Here is a 16,635-nt window from a genome sequence, read left to right as displayed (position 1 = left end):
AACACGTTAAAATTATTAACGCATTTAATCGCATGCTTGTAGTACCACCTGTTTACTCCAGAGGGCAGTAAGTGAAATTTCAGCTGTGTGAGCAACACAGTTTACACAGTGAAGAAAACAACACAGATATGCGTTACTAAGGGTTCAAATGCGAACTAAGGGATCTCAATATGTATTTAAACTATATATATATATATATATATATATATATATATATATATATATATATATATATATATATATATATATATATATATATATATATATATATTAAATATTGTACTTAACTGCAAAAATGTAAATTGTAAAATAAATGAAAAGCAGACCATTCACAACATTTAAGAATAAAATACTTGACCGCAGTCATGACTTTATAAAATAACTCCAGAACACTCTGGAAAATGTCTCGTTTCATGCATGAGGAGACAGCTGTTTATTAATCTTTCGTAAATGTTCCAGGAGGAGGTGCTGTCCGAGCAGGATAAATTGAAAGAGGAGCATCACAGCAATATCCAAAAACGCAGTGAGCAGCTCTTGGCCATTCTGCAGCAGTTCAAAGGCATGTGAAGACACTGTCTCCATGGCAACCGCAGATGGAGACAGGCCAAGATTTGTTTGGGAAACAGCGAGATTATTGATGCCACTCCCTTACTGTGATTTTGTGTGTCTGATCATGTGTGTGTGTGTGTGTGTGTGTGTGTGTGTGTGTGTGTGTGTGTGTGTGTGTGTGTGTGTGTGTGTGTGTGTGTAAATTTATGTCATAACATATTAGACAATGTTATGACCAAAGAGCAGAAAGAGTTTATAACAGGATTAAAAAGAAGACATGCCAGAGAACCGGCTCTGTTGATTTCTTTGAAGAGTAAACCTTTAGTTTCCACCTGATGCTTGTCTTGTGGTTTATTTGATTGAAACTGAGTCTCTTGGGTCAGATGTCAGGTATGCTTCTGACTTCATCCTTTGCATTTTACACTTTCCAACTTGTGCCTCCCAGAAATGTGGTATTTGGTTAATTTTGCCTGGTTTTACAGATAATTATAGAAATGCCAAAATAAAAAAATTATTTGGCATATTTTTAAGATTGACATATTTCGATTTCATAACAAAAACATCAATTGATTTGTGTATTTTTTTTTTTTTTTTTTACAAAATTAAATTAATAAAACTTTAAATAATTCGTTTTTATTTTATTTAGTTTAATTTCATGAAATTAAAATGTGTAAATCATAAAAAACAATATTTGAGTTGTAGGATATGTAATAAATATGTTTATAACACAAATAAAGTGTATACTCATTAAATAGCACACAAACCGTGCATGTTGAATCATATGTTTTAATGTATTTTAACTGTAGGAAAAAGCATGGTGAATTGTTATCCGGCTAAACAACTTTTTTTTTTATCTTCAAAAGACATTTTTACATTTTAGTTTTAAATTAACATGCTTTGTTAGACATAACCAGTCATATTGACCTTGTTGTTTATTGTCAATGAATTTATAAACACATTTTCATATAAAGTATATCAGCAGAGCACTACCTAGCTCATTAAATTGACTTAACTGTCCATTGCCAGGGGATTTTTTTTTTTTTTGAGAGAACAGACAAGTCTCCTAAAGTCTTGTCGCAGTGCTTGCGCATGCGCACACCCGCTCGCCCGGTCATGCCGTAAGTAGCCGAGGAAAAACGATGGGAGACGATCAGTGGCGCACTATGTGGCAGGAAAGCCCGTTTCACAGCGCCAGCCTCGTCTGTCAGCGGAGCACTATGTGGCAACGGGGGAGGGGAGGGCAACGGTTCGGCCGCATTCGGGGCCGCCTGCGCTCATCAAACGCCGCTCATTGAACAGACAAGTGAGGCGGAGCTGGTGTGGAAACATTTGTTATGCCGTAATATGCGTGAATTTCTAAAGTAATACCGGGGTAAGCGAGCATCCGTGCCACAAAAGCCACATTTATGCATTGTACTTGAATAGAAAAGCGAAATGCGAACAGATTTGAGCTCAGATCTGCAGAGGAGGGATGAAAGGGGGTTTGGGGGCGAGCTGTAAGGACGGCGGGTCCAGACGGTTCTGTTGTCGTGATGAAAATGTGTTTCTTGTGCTTCCTTTGTTTCTGCTGCGGGATTGTAAATAAGCGCTTGAGCCAAAATGGCGGATGGAGCCGCCGAGCTATGAGCTATTGCACTGCGTTTACTCACACAAATTACACATTTTAAGCTCTTTTTGCGCATTATATCCATGTTGTATGATGTATGTGGAGTCTTAACATATAGAGTAAGGTATTTGGATGCATTTGTGGGTAATGTTTGATGTTTAAATGGGATTTTTAGCGATGTTGGGTCAGTTAGCTTGACAGATTGGAATTTTGTAATGACATATTGCGACTATTTTTCACACAACACAGATTTGTGGTCCACTGCAGCCTTGTTTTGGTAGTTTACTTGCTTAGTAAAGTGTGTGTGTGCGATGAAATGGGTATTAGCCTGTCTGTAACGCTCTATTGTGCATTTTTCCATTCATAAATTATTATTTTATGCACCTTTCAGGCATGTAGTTTTAGATTGAATGTGATATATGTGTATATATGGTGTAGAATGTTTACTTAGGTTCGCAAGTAGCAGTGCTTCTTGTCATTTTGTCTGTTAATGGCAGTACTGAAACCCAATCTGGACAACTGATCTCACTGCATTGTTGAAGGTTCTGGCCCATTTGAAATGTAAGGTCTTGAATTCACGATTCAGTCTGGTTTAGTCTCGTGTTTGCATTGAGAAAGTCTGCAGAATTTCCACAAGGAATGGTAAAATGTATGATTCTCAAGGGGGTTTGTTTAGAGGGGGGCAGTGGTTGATTTGTATTTCATGACAGTCTGCTTTAGACTTCTGTAGGGCACCTCTGGAGGATTAATTGATCAATTAGGCTTGTAAAGGAGAGAGTACAGAGGAGGGGAAAAAGCGATGTGGCTGGTTTAAAGGGATAGTTCACCCAAAATTTGTATCATTGTATCATGTGTGTGACTTTCTTTCTTCAGCAGAACACGAATAAAGATTTTTAGAAGAATATCTCAGCTCTGTTGGTCCTCACAATGCAAGCGAATGGTGTCCATATTTATGAAGGTCCAAAAAGCACATAAAGCATCATAAAGTAATCCATACGACTCCAGTGGTTTAATCCATGAATTCAGAAGCCATATGATAAGTGTGGGTGAGAAACGGATACGTATTTAAGTCCCTGTTTTTACTAGAATAATTTTTATTTCTGGCGATTCACATTCTTCGTGCTCTTTCCAACACCTAATGGGCAGGGAGGAGAATGTATAGTAAAAAAGGACTTAAATATGAATCTGTTTCTCACCCACACCTTTTATATCATGGATTAAACCACTGGAGTCTTATAGATTTCTTTTATACTGCATTTATGTAATTTTCGGACCTTCAGAGTTCAGGTCACCATTGACGTGTGCTGTATGGAGCTGAAATATTCTTCTAAAAATCTTTGTTTGTGTTCTGTTTAAGGACTGACGATGGCAAATGGATGTATTTTATTAAGACTTTGTTTCCGTTCTGATGCCGATATCTAAAGAGCAGGTTGGCTGATATGTAATGCAATTTCATAAGCACAAAAAGTAGTACATAGTACATTGATTTGGGAAAATTTTAGATTTTCATTTTACAATATTTATTCATTTCACAAGGCAGCATTCTGTTAATTGGCCAATCAGGCATAGTTATTGGCTGATAACCTCAAAATGGCCAAATATTTATTTTTAGTGATTAATTGGCTTTTCTGATAAATATCGATTTTTGTGGAACATTCACTGCAAATATGAAAAAAACTGGATCATATGGTCAGTTTTTTTGATTTTTTGCAATCTTCGATGAAATTATGTCAAAAATAGAGTTGTTTTGTCTTTTTGTAAATGGCCCACGCTTAGAGGTTGACCGATAGTGGATTTTGCCAAAACTGATAACTGAGGTGTTGGGGAAATGCCGATAACCGATTAACCGTTTGATAGTTTTTAAAACTGATTTACAGAATGTCAACAAAAATGTCTTATTGTTTTCTTACTATGACGGGAACAGACAGAGTGCTAAATGAATAAAATCCCAGATTAATTTTATTGTTCAAACTAAATCCCCAAAATATCCATTAATGTAAACATGCCGCCACAGTGTTTTCAGCTTTAGGTCTCTCTTCTCCCTTCACTGTGGCTCCGCTCCCCTTTTATCTCCCTCCAGCTTTCACTGTTAACACAGCTGTCAGAGATCATTTTCCACAGGTGTCAATCCTTAACATTCTCTCTCTTCTGCCCATTTCTCCACAGCAACTATCGGCACCATTTAATCGGTAAAGCTGATACATCGGCCTACCTCTAGCCCACATGTTGGTCTTGGCCATTGTAAGATTTCAAAATATAGCTGCAGTTATAATATATTGGATGTAGCCATTTAATTCCAAAACTATGCTATTCCTTTTGCATCATTTTCTTGATTTATTTTTGTTCAGGCTACATTATGAAATGCAGTTCAATAACTTTGTCCATCATTGAACTGTAAATTCACTCTTTAATTGCAGCATTGTCGTCATTAAAGCCACTAGTCAACATTTGACCCAGCTCCGCACTTTTGCTTCTTATGCATGGATAACGCATACACATTGTTCCATCATCCATGTGCAGGTCTTTAATGCAACATGATCGATGTTGTGCCGAGTCAAATGGATGAATGTCACTAAACCCTTTCAGGAACATGTCGAGGCTATATTTAGTATTTTGACTGTTACATTTTTTGCATTGTAACATTATCTTTTAAGACAATGAAACACACTTTCTGCCCTTATTTGTTTAATTGTAATCCTACATTTTTTACCATAGTAAATAAACAATAAACAAAATCCTGCAAATTGCTGCTTGCAAATTAACAATTTAATTAATACAACGTTTTGGTCTTGAGACCTTCGTCAGTTTTTTTTTAAATTGTGTGTGTGTGTGTGTGTGTATGTATGTGTGTGTATATATATATATATATATATATACACACTCACCTAAAGGATTATTAGGAACACATACTGTGTTTGACCCCCTTTCGCCTTCAGAACTGCCTTAATTCTACGTGGCATTGATTCAACAAGGTGCTGAAAGCATTCTTTAGAAATGTTGGCCCATATTGATAGGATAGCATCTTGCAGTTGATGGAGATTTGTGGGATGCACATCCAGGGCACGAAGCTCCCGTTCCACCACATCCCAAAGATGCTCTATTGGGTTGAGATCTGGTGACTGTGGGGGCCATTTTAGTACAGTGAACTCACTGTCATGTTCAAGAAACCAATTTGAAATGATTCGAGCTTTGTGACATGGTGCAGTATCCTGCTGGAAGTAGCCATCAGAGGATGGGTACATGGTGGCCATAAAGGGATGGACATGGTCAGAAACAATGCTCAGGTAGGCCGTGGCATTTAAACGATGCCCAATTGGCACTAAGGGGCCTAAAGTGTGCCAAGAAAACATCCCCACACCATTACACCACCACCACCAGCCTGCACAGTGGTAACAAGGCATGATGGATCCATGTTCTCATTCTGTTTACGCCAAATTCTGACTCTGCCATCTGAATGTCTCAACAGAAATCGAGACTCATCAGACCAGGCAACATTTTTCCAGTCTTCAACTGTCCAATTTTGGTGAGCTCTTGCAAATTGTAGCCTCTTTTTCCTATTTGTAGTGGAGATGAGTGGTACCCGGTGGGGTCTTCTGCTGTTGTAGCCCATCCGCCTCAAGGTTGTGCGTGTTGTGGCTTCACAAATGCTTTGCTGCATACCTCGGTTGTAACGAGTGGTTATTTCAGGCAAAGTTGCTCTTCTGTCAGCTTGAATCAGTCGGCCCATTCTCCTCTGACCTCTAGCATCAACAAGGCATTTTCAGCCCACAGGACTGCCGCATACTGGATGTTTTTCCTTTTCACACCATTCTTTGTAAACCCTAGAAATGGTTGTGCGTGAAAATCCCAGTAACTGAGCAGATTGTGAAATACTCAGACCGGCCCGTCTGGCACCAACAACCATGCCACGCTCAAAATTGCTTAAATCACCTTTCTTTCCCATTCTGACATTCAGTTTGGAGTTCAGGAGATTGTCTTGACCAGGACCACACCCCTAAATGCATTGAAGCAACTGCCATGTGATTGGTTGATTAGATAATTGCATTAATGAGAAATTGAACAGGTGTTCCTAATAATCCTTTAGGTGAGTGTATATATATACACACACATACACAGTGGCAGCCAAAAGTTTGGAATAATGTACATATTTTGCTCTTATGGAAAGAAATTGGTACTTTTATTCACCAAAGTGGCATTCGACTGATCACACTGTATAGTCAGGACATTAATAATGTGAAAAATTACTATTACAATTTGAAAAGAAATGTTCAAGGCTAGTCATTACTAGACTGTTAATCTGCAATATATTCTGGAAATATATCTCATGTAGGCTGCTCAACGTGTGCTCTACTTCACTACACAAGAAATCAGTGGAGAAAAGACTTGTCAAAAGGCTAATTAAAAGATGACCAGAATATATTTACATTCCCACAGCAATTCACAAACGTTTAAGCTTTTGTACTTTGTTTTGTAGGTTGCTGAAGCCCTTCCAAAAGAAGTCTGGATCATAACGCAGCTGCCAGAGCCCTGAGTGGGCTGGCGCAACCCGTCGTGCCCACTCAGTATTGAGCACCAAACATTCCACAGCGACGGGCATCAGAGGGACGATATTACATGCCAGCATTTTTAGTTTTTTTGGATTGGCCCCTTTAGGTTTCAATCCCCCTTCCCCCCTTACACTCTTTCATTCATAAAGAGTCAAATATATTTTTTCACCCTAGTGTGGCAGCCAGGCTGCCCCCCCCAATCACAGATGAATGAAGACCCCATTTGGGAAGAACGCGGCCCAGAGATCCAGAGCTGATGCAGGTATGTCTGTTTTCATTGCTTATTTTTCTACTTTACTCTAAAAAGGTAATTCTGGGTTCAATAAAAGTTGACGGCATCTGTCGATTACCACAGAAATGTTGTTTTACTCGCCTCTCAATTAGAGATGTGTAAACCTACCAATTTTCATAATTGACTAGCCGGTGTGGTAAACATCAGCTAAGATGGCATTCCAGGGACCAGTTATAGCAGGGCACCTCACTAACTGCCGGTGTGGAAGAAGATGTGCCACACTGTGATTGGATCCTTGGTGAATGCACATAAACAAATGTTCAGCAACATCAGATAATATGCTAAGACAACTGCCAGACACCTCTTACAGGGCAGGAAGGGGGACCTTCTTCACCCACCACCACCAAGGATATATCATCATAGTAATTGCTAATAACCAAACCCACCCCTGAACGAAGCCCCAACACAGGTTAGGTTTAATTTGACACAGTGACCTAAGATTGGTATGTTGGCAGATGACGCAACGCAAACAGAGGTGCTCAAAGCCTCCGCTAGATGCATGTGTACATTGATGCGTCCTGAAATCTACCTCCAGTTGCATCGGAGTTCTGTTGGTGTTTATTTTGAGAAAATGTAAGTCTGATTCATTAAACAGTTTATTGCAAAACTACTTGCCAAATATATAAATAAATGCACATGAAACATTGATTTGAGTTGAAATTATTTTATAAATTTACGTAGAGATCGTACAGTGATCCGAGAAGCAGGAAAGATGACTCGCAAATACCCGGATGTGCGGTTGTTACTCAGAAATATCAGACCACTAGATGGCGCCATTAACCAATCAGAATCGAGCCATGTAATATGTGATTATGACTTCTATAGTGTTCGTTTTAAATTGACAATATATGTCTTTTCTGTTGTTGAAGGGCATCCTGGTGTCTCTGCAAATATGATGAAAAAAAAGAATTCTCACAAGTAAGTTTTTGTTGGTTTGTTTTAAGCCCTGCAAATGTGAACATGGATTTATGATGTTTTAATGAAGTATAGCACACTCATAATATCATAAAGATAACAATCTAAAAATGTATTGCACATTCACTCTCACAGTTACAGTAGATTGACATCACTTAATCGCTAATGTCTGAAATGTCTGACCTCTTCACACAGGAAACACAAAAGCAGCGTAGGGCCCACTAAAGCCGTTACTCAGCCCAGACGGAATATCGTGGGCTGTCGTATCCAGCACATCTGGAAAGAGGGCAGCGGAGCGGCGTCACAGTGGAAAGGAACCGTTTTAGACCAGGTGCCCGTCAACCCATCGCTCTACCTGATTAAATATGACGGTTTTGACTGCGTCTACGGCCTGGAGCTGCACAAAGACGAGAGAGTGCAAGGATTGGAAGTCCTGCCTGACAGACTAGGTATGTCCAAAACATCTAATGACTTATTTACATTTGTTCGTTTTTTTTTTTTTTTTACCTTTTGGCCACTTTTCTTCATAGTAGAGAGGAAAATATTTGGGGAAAGTGAGGGGACCCCAATGTGGGCTGATATCAAACCGATGTTTCCCAACATAAGCACCAAGGCTGAATGTATCTGGAGCACATACACTTACCACTAGGCCATGAGACTGACACGTAATTACTTTTTGTCTCTGGTTTTGATGGAAAATTCAACCCAAAAATGTATAAATATTATCTAAACATTGCACTGAATTAAAATACTTAAAATAGCTGAGTGACTCCAGTCAGGTCTCCTTAGCAACCAAATTGGCCCGGTTGCTAGGGTGGGTAGAGTCACATGGGGTAACCTCCTCGTGGTCGCTATAATGTGGTTCTCGCTCTCGGTGGGGCGTGTGGTGAGTTGTGTGTGGATGCCGAGGAGAATAGCGTGAAGCCTCCATGCGCGCTACGTCTCCACGGTAACACGCTCAACAAGCCACGTAATAAGATGCGCAGTTTGATGGTCTCAGACGCGGAGGCAACTGAGTTTCGACCTCCGCCACCCGTATTGAGGGGAGTCACTACGCCACCATGAGGACTTGGAGCGCATTGGGAATTGGGTGTCCCAATTTGGGGTGAAAATAAAAATGAAAGAAACTTCGTCTCATTAGGCATAATACCAGACACCACACTCCAGCGGTCCCAGATTTACTGCAGTAAATGATGCCACTCATAGTGTGTCCTGCTTTCTCATGCCTCTCGCAGCGTCAACACGCATCAGCGACGCCCACCTGGCCGACACCATGATCGGCAAAGCCGTGGAGCACATGTTCGAGACGGAGGACGGTACTAAGAACGAGTGGAGGGGAATGGTGCTGGCCCGAGCGCCCATCATGAACACATGGTTTTACATCACATACGAGAAAGACCCGGTGCTATACATGTACCAGCTGCTCGATGACTACAAAGACGGAGATCTGAGGATCATGCCAGACTCAAGTACGTTTCTTTAGTGTTTGTTTTGATCTAAATTGATGTATGAAGTAATGATTTGATGAGATGAGCTCTTGTACCTTTTTGTCTTTTTCTGGTTTTCAAATGCTTTTTTGAAAGTTTGGGTCTTTTTAGGACTTTTAAAATGGATAAAGGGAAACCCGGGGGACAAAAAGCTTTATCTTATCTTATATATGAATTAATTTGATTAGTTATTTTATTTGTATTAGTTATATAATTTATTATCTGAAGTTATTGATTTTATTAAATATATTATTTTATTAATTCTTAAATTATCTTATTAACACACTTTATTTTTATATATTTTTTTAATTATCTGAAATTATCATATTCATTTTTATATAAATTAATAATTATTTGTAGCTATTAATTTTATTAACTGGTTTTATTCATTCTCTTTTTTTAAAGTTTATGATATTTGTTTTATTAATTAAATTTGTTATGAATTTAATTCTTATATAATTTTTTATCTGAAGTTATTAATTGTTTAATATTCTAAAATGATTTTATTTAATGTTATTAAATGTGTTTTTTATTCATTCTTAAATGATCTTATTAGCTAATTGTATTTATATATATTTAAATATCTCAAATTATCATATTAATTATTTTATAACTTATTAATTATCTGAAGTTATTAACTTTATAAACTGTTTTTTATTAGTTCTTTTATTCAGTCAAGTTTGTTTTCTATTAATTAAATTCTTAATTAATTTATTTCTTATATAATTTATTATCTTAAGTTATTCATTGTTTATTAATTTTTTTATAATTTTAAGTTGATTAAATGTGTTTTTTATTCATTCTTAAATTATCTTATTAGTTAATTGTGTGTATATATATATATATATATATATATATATTTTTTATTGTCTGAAATTAACATTATTTATTTTATAATTTATTAATTATCTATAACTTTAAGATAATTAATTTTATTAATCTATTATTTCTTAAATAATTTATTAATTATCTTAAATAATTTATTGTTTTTTACACTTAAATTATCTTATTTAATTTTATTAAATGTTTTGTATTAATTCTCATGTTGTTTTATGTTTGTTTAATGTTTTAATGTTATTTATTATCTGAACTTATACATTTAATTTAGTTTATTACTACATATTAATTAATTTGGATACTTTGCTACTTATCGAAATTTAATTTTATTATGTTTATTAATAACCTTAAATTATCTTATTATATTAATGTATTAATTCTACTATAATTTATTACTAATCTGAAGTTTTAAAATGTAAAAATGTATTTTATTAGTTATGTTTATTAATTATATTAATTTTAATAATTTTTTTAAATGATCTTATCTATTAATTCATTTTGTTGATTGAATTCTTGCATAGCTCATTAATGATCTTATATTGATTTAATTGTTTTAAAATGATGATTCCTTTCTTAAAATGATACATTTGTCATTTCCGCGTGTTTCAGACGACTCGCCCCCAGCGGAGCGGGAGCCCGGAGAGGTAGTGGACAGCCTCGTCGGGAAGCAGGTGGAGTATGCCAAAGAGGACGGCTCTAAACGAACTGGTATGGTTATCCATCAGGTGGAGGCCAAGCCTTCCGTCTACTTCATCAAGTTTGATGACGACTTTCACATTTACGTCTATGACCTGGTGAAAACATCGTAGGCAGCGACGCACTCGTGGGTCGAGGAGAGGGGGAGGAATTTCACGCACCATGTGACCCACAAACTTTTTGCCAAACGTTTTCTCTGAACATTTCTCGTAACATTTTTGGAAATGGTACGGTGGATATTTCGGTGGGATCTCGCATTACCACTCGTCAAGTGTCTCTTATCGTTGTAGGATAAACGGATAACTGGACATCACATCGCCCAACATAAACGTAGCTTTAAATTTCTACGTTTTCTCAAGCATTTCCCATTTCTGTTGTTGCCAGTGATTATTATGACGATACACCATCATTTTCATCGGCTGACCGTTGACCATTAGAGTAACAACATTCCCGGGAACATCTGGGTTGCATCGATGATTCCTGACGTGAATATGAAGATCTGTTGGACTGTTTCATTTCTAACTTGGCTTACGGCGTTATGTGTTACCCAAAAGTCTCTCTGTACGCTATGAAATACAAGCTAACGGTGTCCAGCAATGAGAATCGCCCCAAGTTGAAAATCCTATTTCTTCATCATTGTTTTTGGATGTGTTGGGAGGAAAAAAGTAAAAGGATTGCAGCATTTATCCTGCAGTATTTTAAGGGGTTCGCAGAAAACGTGACCGCTCGGGGTGTCTTAAACGCTACAGTAATGTGTGCGAAACCGCCAGGAGACGGAGGGCGGGAAGATAGCGGTAGAGAGTGACATCAGCGCTGATGCCGTTGCACTTACTGCGGTTGCCAGATATTCCTTGTTTACCCTCCGTCTTCCTGAACTCGCCAGAAAGATTTACGCACACGGGCGCCACCATCAATGTAGGCATTTGTGGAGTGAATTCCCAGCGTCTTGTATAATTTTTATTTTTTTATTTTACACCCTATTTTTTTATACATATATATCACCACCAAGTAAACGCTAATGCAGCTTTTATTATCATAAGCACTAAATTTTAGATTTGAGCGCTTGTTTAACTCCCCCTTTTTTTCAACGCAATGTCATGTCTGTATATTGTAACGGAACGTTAATATTCATGTTTTTTTTAGCTTTATTTAGTTTACATTTGTTTTATGGGTTTCATTAAATGTCGAAAAGCGTACCCTCTCTCTATGTATCAGATGGCATAGTGAGGACATTTTGCATTTGCAAATTTCCCAAAGTATTTCGAGATGTTACAGAAGCCAGTCGCACAAAGTGTTTGATCTCGAACAGGTTGGAAAATGTTGATGCAATAACAGAAAAAGTGTTCAGGAATTTCTTTGCGAACTGTGCACCCCATTTTCGTCTTAAGTGACTGTTAGATTATAATTATTGATTTTTTTATCAGCCTTTGGGAGATTTCTTTTGTCTCGTATTCTCGATTATGACTCTCTGAGAGCCTAAAACATTTGTGCCTCAGTATTAACTTTCATTGGGTTCCTGTGTGAGAGAGTGCGTGCGCGAGAGAGAGAGAGAGAGCGAGTGAGTGCACGCGCACGAGTGATTGAGTGCGCTCGTGTGTGTGTGCGCACAAGTGAGTGTGTGTACGTGTGTGTGTGTGAGCGTGAGTTAGTGAGTGTGTGTGTGTGTGTGTGCGTGCGTGAGTAAGTGTGTGTGTGCGTGAGTTAGTGTGAGTGTGTGCGTGCGTGCGTGTAGTGAGTGAGTGTGTGTGTGCTAGCATGCGTGTGAGTGAGTGAGTGTGTGTGCGTGCGTGTGAGTGAGTGAGTGAGTGTGTGCGTGCGTGCGTGTGTGTGAGTGAGTGTGAGTGTGTGTGAGTAAGTGTGTGTGCGTGCGTGCGTGAGTGTGAGTGTGTGCCTGCGTGTGAGAGTTAGTTAGTGAGTGTGTGTGTGTGTGTGTGTAAGTGTGCGTGCATGCGTGTGAGTAAGTGAGTGTGTGTGCGTGTGTGTGTGTGTGAGTAAGTGAGTGTGTGCGTGCATGAGTTAGTGAGTGTGTGTGTGTGTGTGAGTGAGTGAGTGTGTGTGTGTGTGTGTGTGTGTGTGTGTGTGTGTGTGTGTGTGTGTGTGTGTGTGTGTGTGTGTGTGTGTGTGTGTGTGTGTGTGTGTGTGTGTGTGTGTGTGTGTGTGTGTGTGTGTGTGTTCCCAATAGACTCATACAGAATGACTGGAAGGCCTCTGAGGAACGTTACTATGTTTGAAGATAGCCTTGCAGCTACATGTGCTTTTCATTATTCCTGCGTGTTCTGCTGTCGGTTCCAGTGTTCCTGTTTTAAAACCTGTTTTTTGTGCATACAACACGCAACACTTCTCTGTTGTCCTCAGCTGAACAGGTCACACAGAGCCGCTGTGTTTAGCATTTAATGCACAACAACAGCAGTGTGACTCTCGCTCAGAAATCTCCTATTCCGCTCTAAAATCAAAAGAAATCAATATATGATTTTTTTCCATTAAGAAAATGAGGTCTATGTTTAGGACCAGTAAGTTCATTTGTATTTGAATGACTATTAAGTGCATTTCTCCCCCAATTTGCAATTACTACTTATTTCTTAATTCTGAAATGAAAACAAAATGACAAAATGTACGGTGCATAATGTGTCCAGAGATTTTCAAGGTAATTTGTCCTAATGGTGATTCATTAAGATAATAATTATTATTATTTAATCAGCATAAATGAGGCAATTGACTTAACACATTAAATACTAACATGATTTATAAATGCTTTTTTCAATTAAAATGTTTTTTTCTTATGTACAATATTGAGAATATCATTCTTTCACATTGCATTAGGCGACTGAGAATTTGTGCTTAATTGTCATGAAAATGTCACAATGCAAAAACATCTTAATGATCCTAAAAATAGAAATGGTTTAATTTTCTGAAGCTTATTTTTAGTACCATTATGGTTTTTTTTTTTTTATGACATTATAATGCATTGCTCATTTTCAAAATACAAAATGAATAAATAATGGCCCATAATGCTTCAGGACATTTAATTGGATGGTTTTTCAAAGTATCATTATTCAAAAACTATTTTAAATTATTATTAGAGCATAAAGCATCTATTAGAGGCAATACATCCACATGATATATAAACACTGCAATTTAAATATAGCTTTTTTTTAACTACAGTATTGAGAAAATGATTTTACATGACATTACGCTACTGAGAATTGTGGGTGAAATGTGCTTAATTGTCATATAAAATCATCTTAATTTTTGCATTAATTCGTTTTTTAAAAATTCTGCTTTTTGGCATTATTTGTATGACTCTTAGATGCATTTTCCCACCAAATTCCATTGTAATACAAAAATAAATAAATAAATAATTCTCGATTTTCTAAAGTATTAACTGTCCCTAATGCCTCCGAACATTTAGATTTTCAAATTGTCATTTTTACAATGTAAGAATACTTTTTATGTTAGATTAGCATAAATTAGAGGCATTAAAACAAAGAATACCATCATATATAAAATATTATTAACAAGTGAAATATTGTTTCACAACAGTATTGAGATTATCATTAATTTTCACACTACATTAAGTGAATTTGCTTAATTAAAAATAGTAAAACAACTAAATATAGACCTAATTTTCTCATGTTCACAAGCAAACTATTTTATGTTTGTATTTTGATTTTGACGTAGAGATTTACTCAATTATGCGCGTTCTGTTTGCGCTTAATATTCACTGAACTCTTCAGATTTATCTTGGAGATGTTTGTGATTCTCCAAGTATTCGACCATGAAACCTTAAAACAGATGACCTGCTCAGCTTCCCAAAAAAAGCATTGAGTGTGGTGACCTTAACGCAGATGTAAACCTGCAGCTTGGGACTGTTGTTCCACTTTTACGTTTAAAACGAGAGCTGGGTCGCTATTAAGAGACGTACGGGTCTCTAACTACGGTGTGCGCCGTCACTGCAGCTATGTGTACTTACCAAGTCTCCTCTGGTAGGATTGTGTCTTATTCGAAATTGAAATCGGACGTGTCAATATGCAAATGGTCACCCTTAGAAAAGACGTATTCAAGGGATTGGCCTTTTACATGTAGCTACTGTAGTATTGTACTGTGTTTGATGTTAGGTCAACGTGGGGAAAAGAAAACTAGACCGTTCTTTTTGCATGATACGAGTAGAGTTGTTATCGTACGCTAGTGTGACGCATGTGTACCTGTCTTTTTAATTTCGCCGATTTGTTTCCTAAATGAAAAGCTTACGTTTGTGTTGCTACTTGTGACGTTTTTGTTCTGGTTTTGAATACATTTCTGAAACAAACAAACTTTAAACTAAGTATTTTATTTTCTGCTATGCTCTTAAAGGTCAAATGCACTGGTGATTGTGTTGGCGTGCCAATTGGAAGTCAAGGTGCCAGTGTTAAACAGCATTTTAGGGATCATATCCTTTCGGACACAGTACAACCGTTCTGCTACAAGACAAATCGCTTTGTTTCTATGAAGAGTGCCATATTAAACGAAGAAATAGGCCTTACATGATTGGGACAAAATACAATACAAATCTATATGTTAGAGTGGGTTAATGTGTGCATGTGTGAAATATCACATATCTAATTCAACCTTGTAGATATAGAATGAAATGACGGATGTTGTCCTCAATGCACACTTATGTATGGGGAGAGAATGAACGTATGGTCCCTTTAAGATGCTGTTGCTTTAATAACTTATATAAAAAATGTAAAAGAAAAGAATAGACAAAAATGCCGTGCAATTTGATGATTGTTGCAGATACATGTATAGTTCAAATTTCATGTTCTTTCACGTATAGATAAATGGCTTCTATTGGACCGAATCTGTTATTTTTCTTCCTTTTTTTTTTTAACATGTAGATAATTCATTTTATTTTCATTTGAGTATAAACACGTTTTAAAACCCTGTTGCTTAATTCACCAAGTAATTTTTATAATTATTATGTAAGTCTATCCCTATAAGATTAAAAAAAAACTTAATGTGAACTTGTGTCTGACTGTCTGCTTAATATGTGAATATCTGGATATTTATCTCATATCATTTATATGAACATTTTCCGTAAATATATTGTACATAAAATATTGTAAATTAGAGATTCAAAGAAATTTGAAGAATTAAAAAAATGGTATTCCCATTGCTATGTACAACTGGTTTACTGTCAATCACTTGGACGTTGCACTTCAATTATTCCTGCAGCGAATTTATTAATCCCACAATGACGACGTTTTCGCTCATGAATATTAATGTATCATGCTGGCGTTGCTTGGTGACATTCCCGTAGTGTACGGTAGATTTAGAATTAATATTCATAAGCCAAGCCAACTGATTCGCCCCCGCATACCAACGTCTGCCTTTCAGCCGCTATCAGCAAATCAGCGGGCGGACGTCTCGCTACGTCATTAATATTAATGAGACAACCTCACTGTAGTAGGAAACGATTTGTACATTAGCGTGTGTAATTGCTTACTAGAGTGCCTGAGATCGACATAATCAGTGCGCAGAAGTGCTTGTTCATATGTTAAACGAACTAAAGACTTTGTGAGACACAAGCGGTGCTTCAACAGGTATTTAGCCTCTTAAACCCCTAGTTGTACTATAACAGGTCCTTAGGAAACTCAGAGCGAACTTTGAGAGCGCAGGTGAGCTGGACGCGCACCTGTCAGATCTACAGCTATGGTTGAAGTGTCTTCT

General features: G+C 37.3%; 1 protein-coding gene across 2 annotated transcripts; it reads left to right on the top strand.

Annotated features, from left to right (window-relative positions):
• Nucleotides 1–1,772: 1,772 nt before the first annotated feature.
• Nucleotides 1,773–15,923, top strand: LOC127635604 (spindlin-Z). 2 transcript variants are annotated; one of them, XM_052115749.1, is made up of 6 exons: nt 1,773–1,921; nt 6,630–6,964; nt 7,864–7,912; nt 8,105–8,358; nt 9,145–9,378; nt 10,843–15,923. In XM_052115749.1, exons 2-6 carry the CDS (start codon nt 6,913–6,915, stop codon nt 11,040–11,042), a joined length of 789 nt encoding a protein of 262 aa, XP_051971709.1. In that variant the 5' UTR covers nt 1,773–1,921; nt 6,630–6,912; the 3' UTR covers nt 11,043–15,923. The 2 variants fall into 2 exon arrangements, with proteins under 2 accessions (XP_051971709.1, XP_051971708.1); XM_052115748.1 differs by lacking the exon at nt 1,773–1,921 and adding an exon at nt 4,251–4,396.
• The last annotated feature ends 712 nt before the right edge of the window (nt 15,924–16,635 follow it).

This window comes from Xyrauchen texanus, chromosome 43 (genome assembly GCF_025860055.1).
Source record: "Xyrauchen texanus isolate HMW12.3.18 chromosome 43, RBS_HiC_50CHRs, whole genome shotgun sequence".
In the NCBI taxonomy this organism is placed as follows: domain Eukaryota; kingdom Metazoa; phylum Chordata; class Actinopteri; order Cypriniformes; family Catostomidae; genus Xyrauchen; species Xyrauchen texanus.
The sequence above is the reverse complement of the archived record's forward strand: the minus strand, read 5'-3'. Positions and strand labels throughout refer to the sequence as shown.